At 39.0% G+C, this 19,743-nt stretch overlaps 1 protein-coding gene across 1 annotated transcript in view; it reads left to right on the forward strand.

Annotated features, from left to right (window-relative positions):
* Window positions 1-19,743, forward strand: part of UMAD1 (UBAP1-MVB12-associated (UMA) domain containing 1) — a 70,272-nt gene that overhangs the window by 48,961 nt on the left and 1,568 nt on the right. The window contains exon 3 of the mRNA XM_088533487.1: window positions 4,565-4,650. Coding sequence (XP_088389613.1) covers window positions 4,565-4,650 — 86 coding nt within the window. The remainder of the gene's footprint in view (window positions 1-4,564; window positions 4,651-19,743) is intronic.

Raw genomic sequence — 19,743 nt, forward strand, 5'->3', positions numbered from 1 at the left:
TACAGTATTTTTTCTTTCAGCTTAGAGTAAGATAGACTTTTCAAAGCAAGGTACTTGTGCAAGGTACTGAAATGTTATCTGTTGAACAAGAGACTATAAGCTTGAGGATAACAAAATGTTGGAAGAGGAAAGAATATAAATAGAAATCCCACTTCCTTGTTGAGTAGAAGCCAAACTTGTGGTTGAACTTTTCTATGCAAGAGTTTGCTGAGATCTAGATAGGCAGCTACATGCTGATTCTTGAAGAAGACAAAAACCTCTTCTCTGAGATATAAGGAGGAAAGTACATCTTGAAGACCGGAACAAATATTTTTTCCTGAGCAGGAACTTGAGTTCTTGGAAAAAGAAGGTGCCAGTGGAACTCAGAGAATGTTGGTGCAAATCCAGCGCTGGTTCAGTCAAAAGAAAAGTGTAGATTTGACCTTTGAATTTAACATCACTCATTTGGACCTGGGAGGGGCTTAATATGATTTGAAATCAGCATCCCAAAATTGAGGATTTGAAATGCGGGTACAGCAGAAAATTGGATAAATATGTATGTCTACTGCTCTCTTCTCAAATTTGGGAATATATTTCCATTAATAAGTAAAGGAATATTTTACAGTAATATGTGTGTTGGGTTTTTTTTTTCCCTGAAAAATTTCCCTTGGTGATATGCTGCATGCCACAGGTTATGCTGCTAATGCTTAAACCACATTGCATAGAATTTGTCTCATGTATCCCTTTCTAATTCCTGTATTCTCTAAATAGCATACTATATTTTAGATACGACTCCCATATTTTTAATAGGAGCTTCATGACTAAAACTTGGCATAATGCTCTTAAACCAAGCCACAATCTCATTGTCTTGTAAAATGGATCATTTTGCCTGTTATCTCTTAATTAAAATAGAGCTTTAAACTTGCTCTAGTTCAAACAAATTAATTCAGGAAATGTTATAGCCTCTATTTATACAGGAAGTTAGAGCAGATTATTGCAGTGGTCCCTTTTGGCTTATTTGCAGTTGAGTTCTTATGAAAGGCTCTTGTCGGGGGTGTAGAGGGGGTGCTGCCTGCAAAGGTCATGAGTTCATGTTTTTTCAGAGCCAGATTTCAGTTATCTTGTTTGGCAAAATTACCATTATATACTTATCTGCGTTAGGATTGCATAGGATTGCGTTTTTGTTGGGGGGGGATCAAAAGAGATCAGATTTTTCTGAGAACAAGGCAGAAATATTTGAACAAGGCCCATGTTCAAGAAAAGGCTGTCATTTTTTTTTGTAGTATATTTCCACAGGGACTTCAGTTGAAAAAATTCTGTTACAAAAACTGAGCTATGAATCAGAGCGCAGAAGGTGCTCCAGAGGCCCACGTGGTTCCTGCTCCCTGAGCCCTGCGCTCTGTGCAATGGGTCCCTTCGAAGGGGCCTTCGAAGGGCCGAGGAGACTGGAAGAGGAGGTTGAGGGTTCCCTGTGGAGAAGAGGAAATGCCAGATCGGCCAGAAGAGCCTGAGGGGCTGAGGCTGAATTGGGGCGAGAAACTATGACTTGCTGTGGAAGCAAGAGGTTAAAGCTGTGATCAGCGGGAAGCCAAGGCCAGCTGAGCAGAAAGGTTGGAGGCGTCAAACAAGATGGGCCGGTTACGGCACATTCAGCAAGGCTGGAGCTGCTGGGACAGGCCGGGATTGGGGAGATGATGGGAAAAGATTGATTCCGTGGATTTCTAGAAATAAGGAAGGTTAATTTGGATATTGGATATCCAGATTGGATATTTGAGATGGGAACCAAAGAAGTGCACAGAAAATGCTTCTTTCTTGTGAGCTGTCCTAACGGATGTCTCAGAGAAGTGGGCACTTGGCTGTAGGTGCTTTACCTTGACTAACTCCAATAGTTAGTCTCTTAGAAAAGATTCATAAAACTGATTTTTTGGCATGTGGAGGGTTTTTTTTCCATTTGCCTTTTTAAATATTTTTTTATTAACAAAGAAGAGATCCACATGAAAAACTAAGCTTGCAAAATCAATTAGAATTGTGAAACACTGTAGATATTACTAGGTTTTGGTTTCCTTAAGAACTTACAACATTTGGGAGTTGGATGTCAAAGTTCTAAGTTGAAAAATGTTTCATTTCTCTCCAAATGAGCTGTTCTTATTATTCTTTTCCTGTGAATGTTTTTACATTTTTGACCTTTTTTTTGGTCCTGATTTCAAGCAAAGACTTCTTTTCATCTTAAGAAAAACTAATCATAGGAAAAAAGGGTATATTCTGGACATATGAATTAGGTCTTTTGTTAAATGCGTAGAAAAATTTCCAAGTGTTTGCTCAGGAGGGGTACATAAAGAAAATACAAAAAAAAAAAATTGGTTCGTATGTGTTAATATTCCTTAAATCTCCAGTGTAGCTCCTTCTGTATGTTTATGCATACGCCAAATTCTGCCCAGTATGAGTCATGCCACTGATTTCAATTAGCTGTCCACATGCTGGCCCCCCACCTCCTCCCTCGGACACTTGCTTAGCCCTTGCCCAACTCGCTGCTTTCTGCTCGTGTCTTCACGAATCTCCTTGCAGCCACCGTAAGGTCCCTTGGCAAATGCTGGTCTCGGGGAGGGCTGTCCCGGGGAGTTGTTCCTCCTGCACCTTTCAGACAACACAGGGCTCGGGGGGAGACCATCCCCCCTGCTTGTCTTGACAGGATTGCCTAAGCCTTTCATGACGGATGTTTCTTGAGGCCACCTCTAAAATGAGCTGGAGATGGGGACTCCGCTCCTCCCTTGCATAGTTGGTGTAAATGCTTAACTGGAATCAGTGTTACTTCTGGATAAGCTGTTCCTCACCTAGCCTAAATTTGTTACAATTTAAACTCTTTTGCATTCCTTCTCATCCACAGTAAGCGTGTACCCCCAAAATAAAGATTTTATTACAGCTTCTTCATACATCTGCTGTTTTCATGCCCGCCAGAATTCTCACAATCTATCCTTGTGAGTTGTTTCAAGACTTCTAATAACTTTTATTTGCAGATCTTCTTACTTCATTACAAAGGTGAACTAGTGGTTTAACATAATCTATTTTCATGGTCGGTACTGATCTTATCTTCTATATCATTATCTCCAGGTCTCTGGAAAACTCTGTTGTTTACAGTATTGTGGGGAGGAATGGAGGATTCAATGACTTTCCATCCTCTTTGCTCTCTTCCCATCACTCACATTTTTTTAAAGAAGTGATGTGAATATGAGTACTTTGGAATAATTTATGTAGAGAATTAATGGTTTGCTGAGAAGCATTTTTCAGTGTCAAAAAAGATCTCAATAGGTTTAGGCGTTAATGGCATTAATAGACACTAATGACCTATAACAAAGCTAAGTTACTATTAGGAATACCAACACACTATTAGGAATACTAGAGTATATAAAAGGCGTATCTGCTGACTAAATATTGCTGTTTATTTTCATAAAGAACTTTGCCACATAGTGCACAGTATCAAGCAGGCCTGACACACTCATCCTTCTAGAAAGATGCTTCGCTCAGGGAGAAAACGCAGCAAGAAAGTCAGAAACACAGACTTGCTGATGAGCTGAACTACACAAACTGGAACTTTGCATGTAGAAACGCTGCTGTGTTTTTTAAGGAAACAGACTTATGAAATAATCCATTTCAAGAAGGAGCATCAGTTCAAATCAAAATAAAACCACCATTATGCGATTAAATCTTTTTCGTCTTTCTGAGATATCATCTCTTACAGACTACTTGTCGAGTAGCACAAACAGCATGAGATAATCCATTGAATCTTTACAGTCTCTTGCACAACCTCCCGCAGATAACATTAGAGAAGACACACTAAGTGGATATTTGTTTTAAAGTATCTGAGAAGTAAATACTACATTTGTGCTGTTTTTTGATAGAATCGTTAAGGTACTTTCAGTCTCTAAAATCAGATGCAACACTGTGTCTGTGCAATACTGTGTCTGTGCAATACTGTGTCTTACTGCAGTCTGCCCTTCTCTGATTGGTACCAGTTGCAACTTTTGAGATGAGCTCCCAAAATTAAGTCTCAGCAGTGAGGTCCCGGGTAGAGGCATCTAAGGAGCAGGCATTGCCATTGCATGATCAAAACCAGGGAATTTCTTTGAGGATGCTTCCCCTCTCCTTCAGACTTCTTGCACAGCTACGTATTTCTCTGTGTGGAGGTGTGCTATGAGCAGGGACAGGGCCATGGTGCCTTTGCTCCAAGCTTGGAGCGTGGAGCAGGCTTGGGGCCGGGACATGACCGCTGCGTGCACCGGGAGTAGCCTCCACACCAGGCACTCGTGCTGCTGCTTCTCCTCTCTCTCACACTTTGCCATTATTAGAATGCAACAATCCTAACACTGCAAAAATAGGGGCCTGCCTTAACTGAGATAGATTTACTTTCTGCTGTTGCAGACCGCTTGTCTTGTCTGCTTCCTTGTGTTCAAAACTGTGAAATATAAATGTAACAATAGTATTTTCCCTTTCATGGAGAACAGATTTTATGAAGACTCAGGCTATTTTCCTATTCCTTTTAAACTATAAAATATTTCTGTGATTTCAAAGCTTTTTTTTTTTTTCCTAGGTGACACGGTTGATGATCAAAGTAGAGAGTCAAAGGATAAAACATTGTTTCCAGAGACCAGACCAATGCCCAATAAACCTGCACAGGTAGGAAACTTTCTTTGTGTGTGCAAGATGGAAATTCCCAGCAGCTGGTCTGAGAAGCATGAATGTTCTGCAGGAGAAGCTTTCAGCAAATTCACATCTGCCACAGACTAGGTGCCTACTCAGCCTTCCCATCATCCATCATGAAAGAAACATTGCTAGTAACTACTTGGCAATACTATTAAGGCCACCAGTGTATGTTTTGAAAATAAAACTGTCTCGAAGCTGGGCTGTATGTAGTGTTACTGAGTATCTTATTTTTATACTTAAAAGATGGGGAAGCATGAAACTATAGCCAGAATGTTAATGAATTGCATACAAGCACTAGTGTGGTGAACAGTGATGGAAAATGTCAAACCTTTACATAAGTAATTTATTTCCCACAGCTATTATTATAAATAACATGTTGTAAATATGTGAGTATAATAGAACGTCTTTATTGTGTGTATGCTTTTGTTTCTGTTTCAGTATCTGGATTCCTTTGTCTTCATCTGGTTTATTTAATATTTAATCCGTACACACCAAAAGGGGCTTTCCAGAATATTTCTGCATATGGTGTACACATACTGTCCTCTCTGCCGCCTGTGAAAATGCTTTTGCAGTGTGTATGAGCCTGCTCTCCAGTGCCATTTGGTTTTAGATACCTGCAAAATAACTGTGAAGCATTCTGCTTGGATCTTTGTGTGCTTGGTGGAGGAGGGTGTATTTTGGGGGTTTTCCTGCTTAACCTTTTTTATCTTCCCACTCCTTCTCAAATCTGTCCTTGCAATCCACCCACACCCTCTCTCTCTTTATTATGTTTGTTTTAATATCTATTCTTGCAAAGTCCTGTGGTATATGAGGGGTGTGTGTGGTAATGTTTCTTACTTAAGAAAGGTTGACGTGTGGGGAGGTGCTATTTGAGCTTTCTTTTTTTAATTTTAAAACAAAAACTATGTCTGATGCAGAAATCTTTAATTCATCATAGCTAATGAATGGTTTGCTTTATGATAATGTGGAGCTATGAATTGTTTACAGTTAATAGCAAAACTGTAATTGGACTTTTGGATCCATGCAAATCAGAGCAGGGTCTTTGCAAGGTTCTGAAGTCGTGCAGTTTGATGTTGTGGTGACCTCCTGTTGTGGCAAACGTTTTCCAGAGATAACGTTCCCCTTGGCACACTGTTGTCTCTACGTATTGTGAGCTCTCAACTATTTTGATATCAGAGTTCAATTCTGTGAAGTTTCAGTAAAATAGGAACTCGTGTAACCTTACAGATTTTAAGTGTTTTATAAATAAGAAGAGAGGCAAAGTTTTCAAAAATGAAACAGTAGACGTGACAATAAAGGTTTATCCTTATATTGAAAGACTTAGATATCACAAAAGTACTTATATGAAGCCATTTGTGACAATATCAGCTAAATTAAGATACTGCAGATACAGCATTTGGTAGTATCTAAGTTAAAAATTCCAGTGTCTGGATTTTGCTGTTCAGACTTGACATTTACTCAGAAAGGGTTCTCAGATTAAATAGAGCGACTGAGGAACATAGAAATGAAATGATTTCAGTGGTGAGTATATCTGATTTTATAAATTTAGGGGAGAAAAAATAATTTAGTAAAACCAGAAAAGCGGTATGTTACATAGAACAGTATTTGACATAATAGACTTATTACCATTAATATGAGAATACTTTATAAACATACTAGAGAATGGGAAAATATTTTTGTTAGACTACAAGTAATGTTAGCTATTTGTCCTGCACAGTTGAACAGAAAAGTGGTTAGTTATATCTTGTCACTTGCCCCCAAAACCGCTTTCCTTTTTAAGGTGACCTATTTCACAACTTAACAGATGTAGACTTTGAGGGATGTGGCAAGGGATTTTTTGGAATGTGATTTAAAGAATGAAACTGCTAATGCTTTGTTCATGGGTCTCTTCCTTAGTCAGAAAGGAAATGAGGTTGATTTGGTTTTGGTTTTTTGAAGAACGTATTTTCTGAAAATTTTTTAGTAATGTTAGTCCTCTTCGGAGTTTACCATTTACTTAGGTGCTCTTGGGTTTGGTTTGAGTGTAATTTTTAAGCTCTGAAGTGCACATTTCTGTATAATCTCGCTTAATATATAGAAGCTAATACACAAATAAAAGTTTCAAACCAAATCATCTTGCTGTAACTAGCAACGTTTAACAGCTTTTCTCGTAACAGCTGCAATGCCCACAGCCCTCATTATTTGAGTAAGTTCTGACGTTGTATGTGATGCTGCTGAAGGAAGCTCAGATATTTAGGAAGTCGTTTGGAAGCCGGTGGTTCTGAAAAGCCAACTTTAGTCGACATGTTCGGGCTTCTTCTGCAGAGTGGAAAAGGAAGCTGCTTCTCAGAGGAGTCCGGCCGCCTCTCCAGGGAGCAGAGCAGCCGCTCCGGGCGGATCGTACCCTGGGATAAGGCAGTCCAAGAGAGATTCCCGCGTGCCGGCCGTGCTGCCCGGGAGGATATTGACCGCTGTGGGTCTCATCAAGCCTGTGGGATCCCACTGAAGTCGCTTCAGGCGGATGAACGAGAAGCTACACACACGTTTAAGTGCTTTTCTGGACCAGGGCCAAAATGCTTAGTGCTCTGCAGGACCGAGAACTTAAATTAGTCTCTTTGTGGCTATGAAACACAAGGCTTCTAATTTTAACTGTAACGCCATTATAGTAGGAAGAGATATTATGGTTTTATTTTCTCATGCTTTGGGGTTTTCCATTTTTATAGTGCAATTTCCAGATAATTCAATCTTTATCTAATTTCACTGGGAATTTAAGATTATAGAAACTAGCAGAACGGAAGGTTAATTTTGATGAGCTGAAAAAGGGCTGGCAAACCAGTAGTATGTTGATGCTAAGTTGCTTAGTTTTATTTATTTATTTATTTATGTTTTGACAATGAATTGGTGAAGCAAATTAGTGCATCCGTGTATTTTTTCCTACTGTGAGAGCAATTGTGTAGAATATATATTAGGAGACATAAAAAATATATATATTTCTGACAGATGGTAGGGCTCTGAATTAGGATTTATAGAGATTACTGTATGTCTGGTGTTCAGGACACCTGGGATTATTAAATTGATGCGAGAAACAACAAAATTACATTTGTGATAATAACTGCAGTGTTTTGTATCTCCCGGTTGTCACTTTATGAAGCAGTTTGTGTTTCTTTTGGTTTGGCCCTTCTTGATAATCTGACATGCACCCCTTAGCAACAGATTTGGGAAGAAATTGCAATACCAGACAGTTTATTTAAAAAACAATAGCAACAACAAAAATACAAAAAATGAGACCCATAAGGAGGCTGTGAATTAATATTTCACTCTTACAGTTTGTTCTGGTTTTTGTTTTGTTTTGTTTTCTTTCTTCATAGTCCTCTTTCTCCCTCAAATACTTAATCACTACTGCCTTTTATCCCAGGAGCTTGTTATATGTTTTCTAGGGCGAGATAGAATTGCCCAAGGGATTGCTTAATCCATAATTATCTAATTTATATGTTGTTGTTATAGTCACTCTTAATTATATACCTTACAGTGATACTTATTGTCATAGGACATGGCTTTCTTCTTGAATTGCAATGGTTCTGCCATAGGTTTTGTGAACTTCTGCTGGCTCATTTGATACTACAGGCTGAGAATGTAGCAAATAGAAGGCCCATGCTTCATGAAGTAAATGTAAAATGTCTAATTTTCTGCACATAGATACTAGTGTGCACCATCTTGGGCCACTGCCCAAATAAATAATGTTTTATTCAATGAAACATATTTTTTATATAAGAGTATATAGATCATATTCTCATTAAATTAATCCCTTTTAGAGATCTGCTATTTCATTATTCTAAATAGATGTAAAAAAGTTTCTTAGGCATCAGATTTTGGGTCCAGGTCATTCAGTCAGGAAGAGGGAAATATAATGAGACATTTCTATGTCTCATCAAGGAAAAGGTAATGGAGTCTGTGTTTGTAAAGCTTAAAAGTGGGGAAAAAAATGAATTTCGTAATGTACTTTTTACTCTTTCAGAGGAGTTAACACACTGAAGCTGGTAGACTTTAAGATATCCTTTTGAGCAGGTCATCTGATATAATTACATGAACAGTGCCAAGGTTATCTTTCTTCTCTATTTTTTTTTTCAATTTTAAAAAATATTAACTAGTTCTTCCAGGCTATTATTGCCCAATTCTTACTGTGCTTGACTGTCTAAGATATTTTTAAAAGTTATTGGAAAAGGAGATATTACTGATCATGTCTTTTATGTTTATTATTCAGGAGCTTCTGTATTTAATAGCTTGAGGAGCATGTTCTGAGCTAAACATACAGCATCACAACAAATTCCATACACCTGCTTTACAGAAGGTGACTGATATTTCAAAATTATTGGAGAACGATTAGTTTGCTCCGCTTTAACAAAATCTAGTGTTTATGGAAAATGCTACTGCTTAGATGGTTTAAAGAGAAAAAAAAAAGCTATCACAAGCTAGGATTTAGTTATGGCCTGGTTAGATTAATTGCCTGTCATATGTCATATTAGCTCCAAGTACCTTTTTCACCTATAAATCCCATAAAGAATGGGTCCACATTTTCCTTCTGCCTAATTGGGCATGTAAGCAATAATCACTTAATGAAATTATCCACTCTTAGGAGGGACTGGAATAAGACTGTCTGCAGCAGGTCATCAAGCCTGTGCTTTTCTGACTGCTGGTACCATCAGAAAAAAAAATAAATCCAATGTTTTACTTAACTATTGTGCTAAAGAAAGCCAAGGTATGCTTGCTTTAATGTTACCCTAAAGGCAAGATGAGCAGGTTTCAGTGTTGGCAGCTGCAATGGACAGTATTTTCCAAGCCCCCTCCCTAGGCTGCATGTGCAGCTCTCCGGGCGACCTGCATTTACTCTGCAGCTGCAGATCGAGCCTGTATAAAGTAGGGCTGCCATATGATAAGAAGATCAAAGTATATGGCTGTGTCCTTACTGAGAAAGAAGGTAAATAGATCAGTTGGCTGAAGCATCATCTCTCTCGTTGCAACAGCATGTTTACTTTATACAGCTTAATTGCATTGCAGGGTTTATTATACTATCTGTTTGATAATTGGTCAAATTATTATGCTAGATATGTCATACCAGATATCAAACTATCATACTAGAAAGACCTCCAAAACTTATGGACTGACAGACTTCTCTCTCCCCTCAACAACTGCACAAGTTGGTGTGTATCTACATATTATATATAACACACACACATATACACTATATATATATATATATAATGCATATATATAAAGTGTAAGCAACGTGATCATCCATAGGAAAGTATAACCATACTGCAGTCACAAAGGATAAGTTGCTATGGCCTCAAAAGCAAGATTTTATAAATTCTGATTTCTTACGGTCAGTAAGAAAGACACAGTGGTGTCTTGCCAGAGTGTCATCTTGCAGGGATTCCTTCATTTTAGAGTCCTTATCTGCGTAACCTGACATGCAGTCGGGTTTGCTGCAGTACTTAGCAAGAAAGAATGCTCAGTAATGTCAGGAAAGCAATGTCAATAGCATAGATATCAGTAGATAGAGTGGAAATTAAGAAACCTTTATTAATGGGGTCATCACCAACTTCTTGCTGAGCTTGAGAGCAATGCTCAACAGAGCAAGGCAGTGGTCTCATACAAGGCATTTTTCTCCAACCCTTTGCAAACTTGAACTACTGTTAGTTATAACTGAGTTCCTTTGTTGAACCCCTGTTGCATTTCATTGCAAGAACAACTGGGGAAGCTTAATGGGAAAACACCTGCGAAAAGGAGGAGCGCCAGTGAAGGCCTCGGGACGTCCCTCCCGCCGGGGCCTGGGGAGCTGCCAGGCCTGAGCGACAGGAGACACCACAACCAATGTCCAGGGAAAAACAGCACCCAAACATGATACAGTTTCACTCTTTTTAGTGACTGTAATGACATATGTGCCTGTAAAAAAAAGTTCATAAAATAGGAAAATCAGTGGCCTGGTTGGTAGCCTCTTCCTTTTGAGGGCTGGGTTTTAGTGAAGGAACAAAAATACTCAAATAATGAGCAAGGCACACGTATCCGAAGGCACAATTTGCCTGAGTCCTTCTTTACTTTAGACAGAAGCTTCCAATATGCGTGCGTGCTCATTCAGTTACACTGGGTGGTTACTTGTAGCCAGAATCATTCAAATTAGGTGCCCAGATCTTCCCACTCACATTCTTTAGCCTTTGGGTAATTTGGAATCTTCTGACTAACTTAATCCGCAGAAGCAGCCCTGGTCTCCTGCGCCTCGTGCCCCGGCACACGCAGCCCGGCTCAGAGCCGGCGCTGCTGCTTCACGTCCCCCTGCCAGCAGGTCGATGCCTCTGGGAGCAGCCGTGCCCGGCTGTCAAAGTACTAACATTGATCTGAAATACAATGTAGAGCGTGCATCGCCTGATGGCTTTGTGTGCTCAGACAGCCTGGTGCTATAATGCTGTTTACAATGTCATGCATTAGTGTAAAATGGTGGCTGAAAGGCTGTGGCTTATTAATAATTATGTTAAACAGCAGCTAAGGAAAGTAACAGTGTCTTTGGGTTAGTTTTACTGCCATGGTGACGGGAAGGGAGGAGAGAGGAAATAACCCTGCAACAATCAGTCCGTTTTAACAGAAAGGAAAAATTATATGAAAATTGCCTCTTTTCAGTCCAAACTTCTAGTATTGATAAACTAGGAATATCTTTTTCCTTCAGTGTGGTTTGATCCTTTCACCGTTATGTGCTGCAGTGATTTCTGCCTTAAAGCCCCCAAATTCACCACAACTCATCTCTACGAGACCTAAGGCCTGTGTATTGGATAGCAGCACATGGTCATGCCTTGTTTTAAAACATGTTTTAAAATGCATCAAGATAAATTGGAAGTTCTTTGTTTCCAAATTTATTTTATTTCCACATTACTTCATTTAAGAAAAAATATTATTCTCATATTATAATGGTATTAGTAAACCTGACTGATAAATACCTAAAAATGTTCCTTTTCAGCATGATTCACTGATGTGCCTTCTATAGAGAACCAGTTGGCTGCAAGAAACAGCTCTTAACTGAAAGAAACAACCAATATTTGCTTCAGTTTCTTTTATTTGTTTATTGGTCCTTTACTGTCATCCTACTTTTATTCCATTGGCTCTGAAGCCCTCGTAGTAGACAAGTTATTGTTAATGGTTGTAGACTGAAGCTTTACAAACTCTGGCTTCTGGGTGCTTCTAGCTGTGCTGTTGATAAGTTCTTCAACTACACAGGGAATGTGGAGGAAATCAAGTTTCTGTCTTGCTGTACATATATTTTCTGCCTGTTATTGACTTGAGTCTCTACGGGGAGATCACATAGAAACTTAGCTTATGATAATACTTGCCTAATTCACTTTTTCAGCACTAGAATATTTTAAACTTATCAATAAGACATATTGCTGGTCTTACCGCCTGCTTGGATTTTAGGCAACAAAGAGAAAAGTTCAAGATAAAGCACCTAGTATAGCAATTTTTATTATCTTTTTCCTACTTTAGCAGCTTCTACAATTGCTGAGGTTAGGAGCAGGACCTGGAGAAGGAGGACTTCAGCTTCCCCAAAAGTCTAGAATATTTTTTGCATGGAGCAATACACTTAGAAAAACTCAAATCATGTTGGACAGTGACTGCATTGACTGAGTGTAGCTGCTCAATGTATGTTTTAAGTAAGGTTTTATGGAAAATTCAGTTCTTAGTATGTTCTCTCTCTACCTTGAAAAGTTGGTGCATAATCTTTCTTGCCTCATTTTAACCCTATTAAAAGAATATTTTCTAGGGTAATAAATATAAAGCACTTACATTCCAGTTATTTAGACTGCATGCAGATAACTCATTCACAGTTCAAAGTTGCTTAAAAAGATAACTGGCTTTTAATCGTTAATATCTGAAGTTTTGTATTTACATCAGGTATAAGGGCATCGGCACAACAAAACTGAGTATTTTGTGCTTTTGGATGACACTGAGGCTGCAGAATAAATCCATTATCAGCATTCATGAGGCTTCTGTATTCATTTTGTAATATATTGATTTGTCCTTCACTCCTGATGTTGGGCTTTTGAGTGCACTGCCAGATGAGTAAAGTTGCATACATTTTCATGTAGTGTTCTTCTGGCTTGTAGCTTGCTTAGCATAGTAATTGTCTTTGCTTTTTAGTCTTTCAGCATATCTGCTCCAGCAAAATGAAGATAAGGGAGTGATCTGGCCTGGTTAGCAACACTTCCTGGCATCGGTGCAAGCGCGACTTGTTGAATTCTGTTCGTGTTGCTTTTTATGCTGTGTATCTTCCATCTCTCTTTTTCTCCTATAATTCTTACCACAATATTCATGATGTAGGAGGAAAGAGTTGTCCAGAATTCACTTGTTAGCTTCATGCCCGAAGCCCAGGGGCGTCTAGAGAGGCGCAAGGATGGAGCAAAGACAGGAACCCTGCGGCTTAGGGTGCGTGAACGCTGATACAGATCTGAAGAGATCAGGTTCAGAAATGCTAGAATTGGTTGGGATAGAAGTGAAAATAAGAAAATCAAGTTTGTGTTCCAGTACAAGTCTGATTGCTCAAAAAATTATATTCTCCTAAAAATATCTACTATAGCAGGATTCCATGATACAGTATCGTGCAGCTGCCAGGAAGAAATGAGTTGCAATTCTCCTGAAAGGACATTTTAAATTGGTGGCAAGACTGTTTGTTTGCTGGAGTATCGCTGGCTCCAGGGAAGGGGAACAGGCAAATCTTTTCTGTTAAACAAATTAGGGCCCTACCTCACTTGCATGGAGCTTAATGGTGAGACTGGGATTATATCTGTTTGTATCTGCTCTTTCAAATTCTTCATCATGATCAAAGTAGCAGTCAGTCTTCTTGTTTAGTATTTTTCTACACTGTGTGATAGAGCACCAAGTCTATGGTAGCACTAAAAGCAAAATTGCCTTTTACTCAATTACTGTTTTTAGATCTTTGAGCTTCTGCATTATTGGTTTGTACAATTCTTTTTTTTTTTTTTGCATTGAAATCTGGAAATACTCAACTTAAAAGCTTATGTAGTCTAAATTCGTATGACAGAAATGTTATTTTTATTATAATGGGAACTTAAGACTTAGATTTTTTTTAATATGGATCTAGAATCCTTTTTCAGTTTTTATTGCTACTTTCTCTTAGTATTGTAGTCCTTCTTGTGTTGCAGCTCCTCTCCATTTGTTCATAGTTAGGTAATTTCTTATTATACCAAGTTGGAGGTGTTATGGTTCTCTCTCTCTCTGAACAATTATGCAATGTGATTATATCATTAAAGATTTTCCATTATACTAAGTGCAATATATACCTTTAAATTTCTCACCAACACTCTCTAAATTTTTCCTGTGCCCAAAATTTATTTTAAGGTTTTCTGTACCCAAGATCTGTTCTAGGGGATTGACTAAAACGAGAAGGATTTGAAGTCATTCCAGTTTGTTTGCAAAATTGTTTTTTTTTTTTTTGTGGGTCTATGTAGGCAGTAGATATGCAATCTTTTGTGTTACTTAAAATTACTTTTTAAGGCAGAATTGCATTTTAGAAGTGTTTAGCAAATAAAAGTCATTGCATCTTTAGTATTTACTAGGATAATTTAACACACTTTAAGCATTTGGATTATCCAGAGTTCAAATGGCAACCTCGCAATTCCTCTCTGCATAGATTAGTAGTTTTAGCAGTTTGACAGGGCAAGGAGCGTGTAATAAATTCATAAAGTTAAGTTTGCATTTAAAATACATTTTCTCCCTATATTAGAGAATATCTTCTGGAAAACTACATTTTTCTGATTACTTTAGTACCAATAAAAGTATAAAAATGTGCATCATTTTACTGAAAGTCTGGAAAGTCTTGGAAAGATTATCTTAATATTCTTTACATGCCAGGATACTCTATGGAGAGCTTTGCTATAATAAAGAAAAACTGCAGCATATCAGATGTACTTTTAACTGTTTCTTTAGAATTTTATTCTTCAAGTTTTCAGCAACGTTAACCTGACCTTGATTTTGGTGGAGCCTAAAAAACAACTTGAAAATAGTATTTTAACGAGCTTTCATAGGAAAATGAAAAATACCTAAAATGTGTGTTACAGATCGGTAAAAATATAATAAATGCTTATTTTAAAAGCCGATTCCCTTTTACTCTGAATAACAATATTGATAAATCGCCAAAGAAAGAATATTGTATACTAGTTACAGGAGATTTGTACAGGTACCAGCAGTTGTTCAGGAAGGACGAGCCACTGCTGCAGTTCAGAAGATGAGTCAAAGCGCTGGGGAGCGCCGGGCAGCTGGGAAAGCTCATTCCCATGGGCCGGCATCGGCGCTTGGAAAGCCGCTGTGAGGAATTTTAAGAAAGAAAGAAAGAAAGAAAGGACTGACTGGCTGGCAACCGTTCTCATACTACAGGTCCTGCAAGGTCTCCTGCACTTTTTCTTCCACATCGCTCTGTTCTCCAATAGAAGCAACTTCTGTTTTCTTGATCCCTGGAGGAAACGCTGGCTAAATTTTTAAGGGAGCCTCGAAAGAGTAGCAGCTCTCATGACTAATGTGAATTTGTTTCTGAACCATCTCAAGGACATCTCTATTTTACTTGTCCTAGGGGGTGGGTTTCTTCTTATGATTCTGCAGTTATAGGTCACATACTTACTGGCTTCTTGAGTGTGAGGGGTTTTGGTTTTTATTTTTGGAGTTTTTCTGTGTGTGTTTAAGGCTGGGAGGGTTTTTTGGTGACATTTAGAAACTGGCATGTGGTATCATCAAGGCTTTTTTCTCCTAGCTCAAATTTCTGAATATAAAGTGCTAAGTATATAGAAAGCCTTGCAAGTAATTTTTCTTTCTCCCTGTGCAGCTCTTTTCTGCCACTGAATGTCTCTGCCATTACTTTTCTTGTTGGAAAAATGATTCATTATCACCAATGGTGATGCACACTTTGGAATTCCTACACATTCTCAAAAAGAAGTCTGATGAATACATTAAAAGCATCAATTCAACCACAACTGGAAGAAAAATCCCCTAAAATAGTTTTAATCTCTAGACGCTTAAGAAATAACTGCATAATGCTACATAAACTCTAAAACAGATTATGATACACTGTTTGCTGTAATACCACAAAATTACCTGAATTAAAGATAATACTTCTCTATCACCAGTGGTGTTGTAGGTCTCTGTCATAATTATGATGCTGCAGGACTTATGATTACTAAATCATGAGTCTGATACTCTGCAATATTGTACATCTGCTTGTTTCTCAAGACTGACTTTTTAGGAAAATATGGCTGCTTTTGGTGGAAAAAAAATACTCTGACAAAGAGTACAATGAATGACTTAGCTAGGAAACCTTGTTCAGTAATTCAGGTGATAATAATGCTAGCACTGAGCCTTGATTCTTCTTCAGAATCAGGTTCTTCATCTTCAGCTGTAAATGCAGCTTCTGTCTTAGTACACTGTAAAATATGCATTTTTTCTTTCTTACAGGACTCTTGGCAGACTTTGGGGTTAGCACAAATAGATACAACAAATAAGAGTTTTTTAGAGGCAGCTGAGGAACATTAATAAAAGTATAAGAGTAAGAGTAAGAGTAAGTATAAGAGTATAAAAGTATATGTTTTGCTAATTTTGAAATAACATAGTATTCACCCTTGCCATCAGACTGCAATTATTAGCTATTGGCCAGCTATGATGTATATTTATGTACTGTTTCTTTCATCTCTGTTAATTTGGATTCCAAACCAACAACGAAGAAAACATCTTGTCTACTTGAATTAACTCCAAGGATCTTGCCCTTTGTAATTTTAACAGATTTGTGGATTCCCTGGTGTTTGAGGAAGTGTAAATTGTTTGATGATATTCTAAATGCAGTTGATTAATACTTCTCATAGCGGGATTGTGTGTCATAGCATTTGGCACTGCTTTGTTTAGCCAATGTCCAGAGAAAATGTTCTGAATAGTTTGTATTCTGGATAAATAAGTTAGACATTTAAATAGAAACCAGTGTGACTAATGTGGGATATCAAATTCTCTGGGCCTTGCTGTTCTATATATGCTTGAAGAATGCATGAATGAAAACATAAGCCATTTCATAACTTTGACTTTGCTTAACATAGCTTTGCCCTGGTATTTGCACTGAAACCAGTTTGGGCAATTTTTGCACTGATGGGTTATTGACATTCTCTGGTAGTGTCCAGTTCCTATGTACATTGCTACACACAGTGTTATAAAAGTGCGTGGCTTCACCAGGTTCCTTCCACTGAATGAAATCTGTCTATATCTGTTTAAAGGATGCCTTTATGAAACCACGCAAAATATATCTATCTTGATAAGGTCTTAAACACGAGGCCATTATTTTACGCATCTTCGTAAAAGTGTTTAGAAATCATGGATGAGCTCCACAATATTCAAGGAGTTAAGCTGTGGCAGCACTTGTAAGTGGCCCATCTTCACTCTGTGTTGCAAACACTGCCCTTTGCTACCCCCATCCTGGAGCTGCTGTGCTTGGCTTTGAGAGGGAAGCATGTGCTGGGGGAGTCAGCTCTGCCCCTCTATTCTGCCCTGGCGTCTTAAAGCCAGGGGCAACATGGATCCAAGGAGCTGCTGGCCTGGTCTTCCCTCTGCCATGCTCAGGTTTGTGAATTTGTAGGGAAGTCAGCCCAACAGAATAACTTAAGGTGCAACTTGCTAAAAAAAACAAAGCAAATGTGAGAATTTGCAGACAGTGGAACATATTTATTTTCACAGAAGTGACAGTTGTGATTAATGAGCAAAATTGAAATACAAAACTTGGAATCATTTTCCTCATTTCTGCCATAAGTTTGCCTTGTGTTACAAGAACCAAGATCTTAACACGAGGAGATAAGTAGACTGAGCCCCACAGACTGTTGGATCAGAGGTTAGATTATGGCATTTTTAATGCTGATCTGACATTTTTTTCCTGAGTTATTCATTCCATATTGCTCCCCGCTATATATTTATGATATTATTTTGACTATTTAAATGGTATCAGGATCTACAAAATATTGAAGAACCTCACAAAGAGAAAGTAGTGAGTGGAAACTCAAGACAGAGGGTGGTAAAATGGAGTTAGAGTCTTCCAGTTTAATTCACCCTTCCTTACAGTAGTCTGTCACTGAAAGATGGAGTGGGACTAGAGTAAGGGGAGCCTGTTCTTGCGCTGTCATTGCCAATAGACAGTATCTACACTGTGTGCAGAAACAGTTTAATTTCTAGTGCTGCCCCTGTGGGACCCTTTTAACAAATGCAGAGCTTTGGGAGGAGAAAGGAAGACTCGAGATGCCTTGAGTTCTCTTGGATTTTTTTCCTGTTTACAGTTAGTTTTGCCATGCGATGGGCTAATTTGCAATGTAAATGGAGTTCGGCCAGCTTGTGGGACAATTAGGATGTAAACAGGTGTTCTTAAAAGTACAATTTGTCAAACAAAATAAACAGAAGATTCTAGGGGCTTCTGATTATTATCTGAGCTATGGGAATAGGACAGCAAGCAAGGGATCACTTTTCCCTGGAATGCGGAGTGGGGGAAGGAAGAAGTTTCTTTGAAGATCTTGCTTAACCAATTCCTAGATGTAAACTTTTCCTGGATTTCATTTGGGGCTTTCTGGCCCAGTTCTGCTCTTGACAGAGTTTCAGAATATGAGACCAATGCACCATAAGCAAATGCTACCCACTCAGTTAAGGCTCCACAGGTATTCCTTTGGAGAGGGAATGTAACAAGTTTGTGCAGAGTAGGATTTAAAGAGAAGTTTTTAAAGTTAGAGGAGCTACAATTTTCAGTACATGTTGAGCTGTATTTCTTTTTTAATGAATAGTGTTACATAGGCATTCCTTGTGTTGGGCAGTGTCCGTAGCAAGGGGATTTGCCTATAGCAGCAGTAGGGGTTTGAAGCTTGTTAAAATGCTCACCTTGAGCCTATTTGCCCATGGCCAGGAGGAAGTTTTCCTGGCAGTGTGATCAATTAGCTGCCGGAGAGTCCGAGATTGCTTTTAAAGGCAGAGCTGCTGATCATGTGAAGGGAGTGCTCACAAACACTCACTGTTCTGGTTTGTCTCCTGACCTTAAAGACGTACAGTCTTTACAGACCTACCCTCTAAGGTTACCAGAACAAGTGAGGAAAACTAGAAGAAATCTTCTTCAGCAATTCTTGCCTTTGCTGCTGAATATAGCCAAGCGCTCTAGCTTTCGGTAAGAATTGGGAGCTGGAAAAATGAAAACTGGAGCAAATGAAAAGCAAGAGGAAACCCCTGCTCTGCAGGCAGAGGGGTTCCGCAGCACGGAGCTGTGAGGGCTGCAGCGGCCACGCGCGGCAGGAGGAACCGCGGGAGCCCTCCCTGTGCCCCCGAGGCGGCCTAGGAGAACGGACAACGCTCAGACCGCTCTTTCCTTGGACACTTGCAGGATAATGTTTTGAGGCTATTTGCTATAAGGTGATCCGAAAGAGGAAAAAGTGGTATTTTTAGTAGGAAGCGAATCCCAGCAGCTGAGCAGGACGCTGCTTTCGTTGCTCGCCTGCTCTGCAGCTCCTCCGCTCAGCTTCTGTATGGGATCATAGCTAGCTCACTACTTACAGCTAGCAGCCATTTCTTTTAATAAAACTTTTTAAGTTTAGGAAATTTGCCATTATTATCTCATTATATCATGGTCTTGGAGTTGGGGAAGTTTATCACAAGCTTTATATTATAAGCAAAACTCCCAAATGAGGGTCCAGCGGCACCACTAACCCCCTCTCTCCCAATAGCTTCCGGAGCAGGAGCTTCCTCAGTTCAGCTAAGAAGAGCAGCTCTGAACAGACTTCAGTTGGCAAGACCATCTATCAAACTGTTGACCTTTCAGTAGATGTTTGCCTATCCCTTTTTAGGAGATGAAATGGTAGATTTAGGTGCAAGGAATGACTGGGGTTCTCAGGTTGCATTCAAGTCAAATGAAGTCCTTCCTGCGAGGAGGAGAGGGAGCCCCTTCTACCTTGCTAAATACTTAGCTGTGTTGCATACCCCCCAGGCTAGAAAACAAACAGGAATCCCCCTCTTCCCCACGTTGCTCTTTTGTCAAAC

Source organism: Tinamus guttatus, unplaced genomic scaffold (genome assembly GCF_059628265.1).
Source record: "Tinamus guttatus ecotype Peru unplaced genomic scaffold, ASM5962826v1 Tinamus_guttatus_pri_ptg000503l, whole genome shotgun sequence".
In the NCBI taxonomy this organism is placed as follows: domain Eukaryota; kingdom Metazoa; phylum Chordata; class Aves; order Tinamiformes; family Tinamidae; genus Tinamus; species Tinamus guttatus.